The sequence below is a fragment of the Eschrichtius robustus genome, chromosome 3 (genome assembly GCF_028021215.1).
Source record: "Eschrichtius robustus isolate mEscRob2 chromosome 3, mEscRob2.pri, whole genome shotgun sequence".
Lineage (NCBI taxonomy): Eukaryota > Metazoa > Chordata > Mammalia > Artiodactyla > Eschrichtiidae > Eschrichtius > Eschrichtius robustus.
Window position 1 is genome coordinate 113184561 of NC_090826.1, and position 10483 is coordinate 113195043.

At 54.6% G+C, this 10483-nt stretch overlaps 1 protein-coding gene across 1 annotated transcript; it reads left to right on the top strand.

Moving 5' to 3' along the window:
• The first annotated feature begins 133 nt into the window (after positions 1–133).
• Positions 134–10221, top strand: HCN3 (hyperpolarization activated cyclic nucleotide gated potassium channel 3). Its single transcript, XM_068540974.1, has 8 exons — positions 134–623; positions 3618–4047; positions 4995–5156; positions 5573–5791; positions 6182–6328; positions 6750–6990; positions 7873–8037; positions 8526–10221. Exons 1-8 carry the CDS (start codon positions 334–336, stop codon positions 9230–9232), a joined length of 2361 nt encoding a protein of 786 aa, XP_068397075.1. The 5' UTR covers positions 134–333; the 3' UTR covers positions 9233–10221.
• The last annotated feature ends 262 nt before the right edge of the window (positions 10222–10483 follow it).

Here is a 10483-nt window from a genome sequence, read left to right on the forward strand (position 1 = left end):
CATTGGATAAGCCACGCCCACCAGGGGGTCCCTCGGGTTACAGGTTACATTGGTCCCGCCCCTTCCCGGGATGGCTCTCGGTCCGCCCCGCCTCCGCCCGCCCTGCCCAGCCTTCGCTCGGCTTTCGCCAGGGGGCGCATCGCAACCCGCCCGCCGCCCGCGGGAGAGTCTGTCGCACACACCCCCTCCTCTCCGCGCGCCGGCGGTTCCCAGCCGACTACGCCTCCGCTCCGAGTCAGCCGGGCTGCGCCCGCTCCGACTCCGGGAGGGGTCGGGGGTCCCGAATGGCCGTGGCAGGGTCTAGGAGGCCAAACGTGTAAGCTAACGGGCGTCATGGAGGCGGAGCAGCGGCCGACGACTAGGGCCAGCGATGGGGCGACCCCTGGGCTGGAGAGGGCGCCTCCTGCTGCCCCGGCGTCTACCACCACGGCCTCGGATGCGATCCCTGGGTCCAGGCCTGGGACCGGGCCCGAGCCCAAGAGGAGGCAGCTCGGGACGCTGCTCCAGCCCACGGTCAACAAGTTCTCCCTTCGCGTGTTCGGCAGCCACAAAGCAGTGGAAATCGAGCAGGAGCGGGTCAAGTCAGCGGGGGCCTGGATCATCCACCCCTACAGCGACTTCCGGTACTGGGGGTCCGGCAGGGAGGGCGGGGGACACAGATCCCACCCTCACGGGCCGCGACAGGGGGGCCGGGCCCGCCCCACCCTCCACGGACACTTCATTTCCGGCCCAGGGGTCCCCTGTTGGCACGACAGAGTCACTTCCCCCAACCTAGCCCGGGAATTCTTGGGTGAAGGATCCCCAGCCGGAGGTCCTTGGTGACTTTTCATTCTGGGGGCGCTGGAAGGGACAAGCGGACACCAGAGACCTGGATTTCCCGTTTCAGGAACCCGGTACCCTACCTGCACCACAGGGAATACTGGAATTAGGGACTGCTCTCTCCTCCTGTCCTGCTTGCTGGGGATCTGGGGAATTTTGTCATGTTCCGAGGCTCGGGGTCAGCCTGAGGGAGAAACCAAGCCCCGCTATTTCCCACTGTCCCCATTCCCACCCCCAGCACCCGCCTAGTTCAGCAGGGCAGGCTACCAGAAAAAATAGGGACGCTGCGGAAGGAGAGGAGGGAGTGTCCACAGCAGTTCTGATCGCTGTCCCTGGTGCTGAAGGCGGCATTCGACAGGGTAGGGCCTGGACGCAGAGCGATTTGAGACAGAAACACAGGGGCAAGGCCACCCCCCATATGACCACCGCCCAGGTGACTACCAGACCGAAGGAACGAAGAGTGGGGGTGGGGCCATTCCATAGTCCCCATCAGGCTGTACCTCTACATCAAGGTCGCTAGGGGAGGAGAGCAACCCTGTCCTTGGGGGTAATGAAGAACAGTTTCTGGATGTGGCAAGGATGTGTGCAAAGCACCTAACCTGGGGAGCTAAATGAGCAGAAAGGATGAGGTGTGAATCAGGAGCCTGGGAAACACAACTGGAGACCTAGACATCATCTTAATCCACAGACATACACACTCCCAGAATGTTCCTCTTTCTCTCATTTTTTCCTTTCATTCCCCTCGTTTTTACTGCCTCATTCTCACCCTACCATGCACCTTTTCTAGTCTCCTGTGGACCTCCCTCCCCTCCCCCATTTCACCCTCAGATGTATCCCCAGAAGCCATGTATCCCCCTTATTATTGTGCTTCTTTTCTGTCCTCTCTCCTGCATCACACGCCAGGCTTGTGACTGCCTGTGAGTCAGGCTGTGAAGATGCTCTATGGCTAGGCAAACCCTCTTTCCCTCTCCTCTCCCAGCTTACAGTACAGGATTTCTCCAGTGGCCAGGAAAGAGAAGAAGAGGGGATCCAGGATTTGTTGTTGATTGAAATCACACAGTCTGAAGGGCTTCCTGGAGGCCTGGACTTGGGGACCACCAAACTTCTTTCTGGGGCTGAAAGGGTTGATTTTTGCAGTCAGAGTCAGAAGGGACTGGGTCCTGGGTTGATACTGCATCTAGGTGTGTCCTGGAATTGAAACCACCATAGCTACTTGGGACCCTGAGATTGTCCAATTAACTTCTTTGAATGAAGGCTTCACCTCACTCCCTCCTGACCTCTTCTTTTCACAGCTTCCACCACAGCAGTATGGCTCTCCCCTGCCCATGCCCTTGCCTGGGCTCAGCCAGAGTCCCATTGGGCACAGGGAGGTTAGGGGAGGAAAGGAGTGCAGAGCTTCAAGCCTTGCTGTCTCAGGATCTGCTATGGAGCTTCTCTGTATGTGCAGCCCTGTCTGAGATGCTGTGGAGGAGGGAGGGGCATACCTGAAAAGCTAGTTCAGTTGGGAGGCAGGACAGACCATCCCCACCCCGGGACACAGATGAGCAGATCCCAGCAGAGAAACAGGAACTATGGGCCCAACTGTGTTGGGGAGGAGGGATGGGGTGGGGAAGGCTGGGGAAGGCTAGGGAAGGCATGAAGTCCTAGACTAGGAATGGACAGAGAGCTAGAGATGGGAAAAGCAGCAACCTCTTCAGAAATCTGGGGATAAAGGGTGGGTGAGTCATAATACCAACTAGTGCTTGTACAGCACAGTCACATCCGTTGTCTCAGTGCATATTTTTTCAACAACCCTGTGAGATCAGCACAGGGTATTTATCTTTTTTTAACTTAAAAAATATTTAATAATAAGAATATTTAATAATAGTGACATAGATCATATATATATAGTAAGGATATTACATATATATTACTATATAAAGAATATATATATGCACATTAGGGGTATATTTAGTAGGGATATATATATAGTAGAGATATATATATAGTGAATATATAAGGTAGATATATATATAGTATAGTATATAGCAGGATATATATATATATACACACACACACACATATGAAAGAATAATTGTAAAGCAAACTCACATGTAACAACTATTAGGTCAAGAGAGACTACATTGCTGATACCCCAGAAGGCTCCCTACTGCTCTTACATTCCTTTCCCAAACCCACTATTCTAACTTTTGGTACTCATTTTCTTACTTTTCTTTATAGTTTTACCACTTTTCTGTGAATCCCTAAATGACGCAGTTTAGTTTGGCCTATTTTTGAATTTTGTATGTGTGGAATCATACAGTGTGTATCCTTTTGTTTCTCAACATTAAATTTGTGAGATTCATTCGTACTGCGGAATGTAGCTGCAGCTGGGTGATTTCACAGTTGTATAATATTCCAGGGTATGAGTGTATCATGGTGTATTTATCTATTTATCTATTGTGTTTATCTTATTTATCTACATTTTTCTACTGATGGACATTTGGATTATTTCCAGATTTAATGCTGTTATCCCTGTATATATCTCCTGGAGCACGTTTTTCCCTTGAATGTGTGTATACCTAGGAATAGAATTGCTGGGTTGCAGGGGATGCAAATGTTTAACTTTACTAGATAATTCCAAACTATTTTTCCAAATGGTGGTCCCAATTTACACTCCCACTAGCTGTGAATGGTCATTCTGTTGTTCTGCACCCTTGCCCACTTTTGTCTGAGAGACTATCTGCCCTTAGTCTAGTGGCTGACCATCATCGTGAAATATCACTGTGGTCTTACTTCCCATCCCATCCCTACCTTAGGTTTTACTGGGACCTGATCATGCTCCTGCTGATGGTGGGGAACCTCATTGTGCTACCTGTGGGCATCACCTTCTTCAAGGAGGAGAATTCCCCACCTTGGATCGTCTTCAACGTCCTCTCTGACACTTTCTTCCTGATGGATCTGGTGCTCAACTTCCGCACGGGCATCGTGGTAGAGGAGGGTGCTGAGATCCTGCTGGCACCGCGGGCCATCCGCACACGCTACCTGCGCACCTGGTTCCTGGTTGACCTTATCTCCTCTATTCCTGTGGATTACATTTTCCTGGTGGTGGAGCTGGAGCCACGACTGGACACCGAGGTCTACAAAACAGCTCGGGCCCTGCGCATCGTGCGTTTCACCAAGATCCTCAGCCTGCTGCGGCTGCTCCGCCTTTCCCGCCTCATCCGCTACATACACCAGTGGGAGGAGGTGGGGTGGGGAGGTGGGCAGGGGGCTCGCAGACTACTCCAGACAGCGATATGGGTGGGGCTCCTGGTGACTTTATGGGGTGGGGCAGATGGGTGGGGCTTCCAAGGGAGGGCTGTCTCCAAAGTTGGTGGAGGAGAAGCAGGGACAGAATGAGTGTTCAGGGGATGGGTCCCCAAGGTGAGAAGGTGGTGGTGCAGGAGGGTGGAGTACAACTGCTGGACAAACACTTGAGGGTTAGTTGGACTCTGGGAGGAAGGTGTAGGAGAGAAGTTAAGAATTGCAGAGTGTGGGAGAGGCTTGAGTTTCAGCTTCAGGACAGCAGCAGAGTTTAGTGGTTCAGAGTGTGGGCTCTGCAATATCATTGCCTGTGGTCAGATCCCAGTTTTACTGTTTACTGTATGAGACTTGGTTTCCCCTTCTATAAAATGAAAATGTTAAATATACTTACATATGATAAGGTTGTAAGGATTAAAGGAGTGAATACCTGTAAAGCACCTAGAACAGTGCCTGGCACATAGTAAGTTCTCAGTAAATTACCTATTATTATTTTTATTATTGGAGGGGAAGAGGACTTCTGGCATTAATCATTATATATGCCCTGGGGACATTACACTGTGAAATGCCCTCTCTCCTCTTTCCCAGGCTACACTTGGGCAACTTGTGCAGCAGACCTTTTTGAGTCTCTGCTGTGACACTTGCTGTGTGATTTGGGGCACATGATTGGCATCGATTTTCCTTTTTATAAGATGAGAGTAGTAATACAACCTCCTTTGTATTAGCTCTATTCGCTGTAAAGCTCTATACGAGTGAATAACAGCCACAGTTTTAACATTCATGAGGGCCGGGGCTAGAGAGAAATTCAAAGAGAGTATTTGCAAGGCCAGGAATGGAGAAGTACTGGCAGAGAGGGGTTCCTGTCCACAGCAGCCCCTCCTCGGACTCCTCAGATCTTTCACATGACCTATGACCTGGCCAGTGCTGTGGTTCGCATCTTCAACCTCATCGGAATGATGTTGCTGCTATGTCACTGGGATGGCTGTCTGCAGTTCCTGGTCCCCATGCTGCAGGACTTCCCTCCCGACTGCTGGGTCTCCATCAACCATATGGTGGTGAGAACTCCCCACAGCTCGGCCCCTCCTGGGCCTTCCAAGGGCTCTTCTCCCTGAGCAGGAGGGATGAACAAAGGGGGCAGGAGGTGGGAGATGATGGAGAGATGGCCAAGAGAGAAGACAGGAGTGAGGAGGTGGGGAGGTGAGAGGAGAGTGGAAAGAGGCCCAGAAGAAGTGTTTGTGTGTTGGAGGGAGCAGGCAGGGAAGGAAACCTAGGCAGAAACTGCAGCCCCCATGCTGTAAAAGAGGCCCCTTCTGTCTCAGGCCCCCCAGAACCAAACCTAAGTTCCTCCCCCAGCAGGCAGGTCTAAAGTAGAAGGGGGCAGACAGAAGGACTGAAAGAGCAGAGGGGGCAGGAGGAGAATGAGGCTCTGAGGGGTCTATGCCCAGCTCTGCAATACACTCTGCCCCCCTAGAACCACTCATGGGGCCGCCAGTATTCCCACGCCCTGTTCAAGGCCATGAGCCACATGCTCTGCATTGGCTACGGGCAGCAGGCACCTGTAGGCATGCCCGACGTCTGGCTCACCATGCTCAGCATGATCGTGGGCGCCACGTGCTACGCCATGTTCATCGGCCACGCCACCGCCCTCATCCAGTCCCTGGACTCTTCTCGGCGCCAGTACCAGGAGAAGGTCAGCAGGGGCAGGAGAAGGCAGGGGAGGGGTGCTGGAGGCTGGGTAGCTCAACTTGGAGCCCATTCTGACGCATGCCCTTGTTGGATCTCTGTGTCCTGCCTTGCCCCATGTCCATTTGTGCCATGTGTGTACCTTTTCCTTGTTTGGACCAATGCACCTGTCCTTGGACCCCCCCCCCCCTCGCCCATGTCTGGCTTTTCCTGTGATTGTGCTCTGTGTCCTCCCTGTATCCACCATTATCTATATACCCTTCTGCCTCCATGTTTCAACCCTCTGGGTTTGGCCCACGTCTGTGACCTTCCTTCACACACCGCTCCCCACACACTGTTCTGGCTCCATATCTGTCTCTGTGTTTTCTTGCCTGCTGGCCATCGGTTGGCTCTCCAGTACAAGCAGGTGGAGCAGTATATGTCCTTCCACAAGCTGCCAGCTGACACACGGCAGCGCATCCATGAGTACTACGAGCACCGCTACCAGGGCAAGATGTTTGATGAGGAAAGCATCCTAGGAGAGCTGAGCGAACCGCTTCGGGAGGTGGGACTGGGCGGGGCCCTGGAGGGAGGCTCTTCAAGGACCTGGGCTTCTGGGATGCCATCTGGGGTGGGGGCTATTGGTCAGCAGGTGCACCTAAAGGGAGTGGGGCCTACAGAGGGCCCCATGGGAGGTCAGGCCTTTGCAGGACTTTTAGGGGCTAGGGTCTTTCTTGAAGCTCTTATAGGGGTGAAATATACTGGGGAGGGCTGCAGGGATCTCTATTTGTGGGGGATGGTCCTGTGAAGGCTCATGGGAGAGCTCTGAAGGCAGGAGCTTAGAGATTGTCCCAGGCCCACTGAAGCATACCCGTCCTTTGGCAGATCATGACCCCAGGGGTGGGGCTTCTGGAGACAGATGAGCTCGATGGGGGCACCTCGGGGCAGGGGGCACAGCCTGCCTGACAGGCCCCTCCCCTGCCCAGGAGATCATTAACTTCACCTGCCGGGGCCTCGTGGCCCACATGCCGCTGTTCGCCCACGCCGACCCCAGCTTCGTCACGGCCGTGCTCACCAAGCTACACTTTGAGGTCTTCCAGCCGGGGGACCTCGTGGTGCGTGAGGGCTCCGTGGGCAGGAAGATGTACTTCATCCAGCATGGGCTGCTCAGTGTGCTGGCACGTGGCGCCCGGGACACCCGCCTCACTGATGGATCATACTTTGGGGGTCAGCAGGCCTCAGGGAGGGTCGGGGGGTCTGGAGCAGAGGGCAACTGCTCCCCTGGATCAGGGTCTTCACCTGGCTATGCTGCAGGATCATAGAGTTCCAGCTCCTCCCCAGGCCTATTCAGTCAGAATCTCTGGGTCTGGGGTCTGGAGTTCTGTATTTTTAAAAGCTTCTTAAGAGATTCCAATGTATAGCCAGGTTGAAAATTACTGGGCCAGTGGGCCTTTTAGAACCCTTAAGCAGTGAAATCCAAGGATCTCATGAGATTTCCATGAGGGAAAGATAGGAATAAAGCAGTGCTGTCCCAGGGGCTTGACCTTTGTGGCTCCCTTGTGGAATGCCTTGGTGGTATGAATCAGGGACCCAGCCTGTGGCAGTGGGGGCAGTTCTGCCAGCTGCTACCCAAAGTGATTTGAGGCTCATATATTCTCTCAGTCCCCAAATCACCCACCACCTTCCAACATCCCCACTGTGTTACCCTTTGCGCTTTGGCACTGCTTTTCTCCCTCTGGGTTGCCCTTGGTGTTCCTTCAAAGGGGTGGGAGGGGAGGGCACACAGAGGGCACTGCCCCAGGCCTACCCCTTGGGCTAAAGCAGTGGAGGTGGGTTGGGAATTAAAGTGGAGTGGAATAACTAGGTGTCTGGGGGCCAGCAAGAGCTGCCTGGTTATCAGCTTTAATTTGGACAGAATGAGAAGGACAGTAATTATGCAGGTCTGGAGAGTGACCATGCTTGGAGCATTTAGGGACCCTGGGTGGGTGGGTAATCGTTAGTTTCTCCCATCTGGGGAGGAGCCTGAGGAATCTGGGTCAGCTGCTGCAGGCCCAGTGAGAGGGAGTTCTGTGGACAGTGGTTTTGAAGGCCTCCTCCCAACTTCACCAGAAATCTGTCTGCTGACTCGGGGCCGACGCACAGCCAGTGTGCGTGCTGACACCTACTGCCGCCTCTACTCGCTCAGCGTGGACCATTTCAACGCCGTGCTCGAGGAGTTCCCCATGATGCGCCGGGCCTTCGAGACAGTGGCCATGGATCGGCTGCGCCGCATTGGTGAGGCCTGTCCACCCTGTCTGCCCTGGGTCCAGGCTGTGCCCTCACCCCTTGTCCATAGCAAGGAGTCCCCAGCGTCCCAGGGTCCAGGCTCCAGCGCCTCAGCATCACACCCCAGGCCAACCTAGTCCCAGCAAATGCCCCAATAGGGCTTTCAACACTGTGGCTCCCTGTCCTTACCACTCAGCATCTCCTACCCCTGGAGATATCACCCCAAGTTCCCATGCCTTGAATCCTCCTTCCCTGAGTACCAGTCCCTGACCCTCACCATCTCTGGTACATACTCTCATCCCCTGACCCTCGTCCTCCAACCCCCATCTCCCAGTCTCCATCCCCCAACTCCATCTCCATACTCTTGACCCCTATCCCCTACCTTCACCCCACCACCATCCCTTGACTCCATCTTGTTACCCTCATGCTTTTGATATCCAACCTTCATCTTGGATTCCTTTCCTATCCTTAACTCCTTCCCGCGGGCCAATTTCTAGGCAAGAAGAATTCCATACTGCAGCGGAAGCGCTCTGAGCCAAGTCCAGGCAGCAGCGGGGGCATCATGGAGCAGCACTTGGTGCAGCACGACAGGGATATGGCTCGGGGCGTTCGGGGCCTGGCCCCAGGCACAGGAGCTCGGCTCAGCGGAAAGCCGGTGCTGTGGGAGCCACTAGTGCACGCACCCCTGCAAGCAGCCGCCGTGACCTCCAATGTGGCCATTGCCCTGACGCACCAGCGGGGCCCTCTCCCCCTCTCCCCTGACTCTCCAGTCACCCTCCTTGCTCGCTCTGCTCGAAGATCAGCAGGAGCAGGCTCCCCAGCCTCCCCACTTGTCCCTGTCCGAGCCGGCCCTCTGCTGGCCCGGGGGCCTTGGGCATCCACCTCCCGCCTGCCGGCCCCACCGGCCCGAACCCTCCATGCCAGCCTGTCCCGGGCTGGGCGCTCCCAGGTGTCACTGCTGGGGCCTCCCCCGGGAGGAGGTGGACGGCGACTAGGACCTCGGGGCCGCCCACTCTCAGCCTCCCAGCCCTCTCTGCCTCAGCAGGCGGCAGGTGATGGCTCTCCTGGGTGTAAGGGCTCAGGAAGTGAACGCCTGCCCCCCTCAGGGCTCCTGGCTAAGCCTCCAGGGACAGCCCAGCCCCCCAGGCCATCAGTGCCTGAGCCAGCCACTCCCCGGGGCCCCCAGCTCTCTTCCAACATGTGAAACCTTTGGGTAAGCTCTCAGGTGCAGTAGCATGTGCCAGAGGGCAGACGCCTCTTGGGGACACCAAGGGGACCTGAAACAGTGCCCTATGGGAGTATCTCCCCTTAGTACCAAGAAGATGGTCTCTGTTCTCAGCTCAGGCGCCCTGCAACCTGACATCCTCCTAATCCATTCACCCATTCATCAAAGATACTTAGCGCCTACCATGTTCAAGGCACTGTACCAGACGCTGTATGTCTCCACTGCCAAGTAGAAGTGACTCCAAGCCCTCTGATGAGGGTATTCCCCTAGCCATGGTCCTGCCAGGTGCAGGCCTGCGCCCATGATCCCATCTTACTAAGCACAAGTACTTGCCACCACCATCACTGCCAAGTAACTAGATGTCTCTGTTTTCCTGCCCGTGACCTTGCAGGTTCTGCCTGGCATGGTTATCTTCCTGTCCGCTAGCATAGCTGGGCACTGCCAATTACCTGTTCCCCCGCTGCTGTCAACAAACGTCTTGGGTCCCTGGTGTGGGCATCCAGCTTTACTGCCACGCGTGGACCCTCCCCGTCTATACCCCCTGAGTGGGAACACACATCTCCTGACAAGTTCCTTGCACTCTCTGTCTCTGTGGTAGAACTGCCTTTTTGTAAACTGGGAGCCACCTCCTCCCTATGCCCCTGTCCCAGTGATGGCCCCCTTGAAGCTAAGGGATTGTTGACGCCCCCTTATTTAGTGTGCCAGCGTAGATTTCCCCCCAGGTTGGGGGCAAGTGAATCCTTAGATGGAATGTTTTCTTTCCTTGCTCCCTTCCTTATTTATTTACTCTTATTTATTCAATCATTTAACAACTGTATTTATTCACTCATTTGCTAATTTTATTTATTATCAATTCATTTTATTTACCCATTCATTTATCCATCCCTCCCGTCCCCTCCTGGTAAGGAGACAGGAATGGGCAGAGCCCCTCCATGCCAGCTCTTGTGGTCCTTGCCCAACTCCCATCAGTGGCAATACTTGAGCCCTCTCCCTAACTAGGTAGGAGCAGGAAGGCCACCTGAGAGGGAGAGGAGGACTGTTCTTATTTTTAGGTTTTTTTTCCTTTCTACTGAGTTTGCTGCTGGTGCAGGAGTAAGGGGAGGGCCCGAGGTATCCAAGCCTGGGGAAGGGCAGGCTAGCCAGTACCTCTGCCTTCTCAGGGACAAGAGAAACCCCCTACCCCACCCCTCTGTCCCCACACCTACTCTACAGCATCAAAGAATGAGGGGC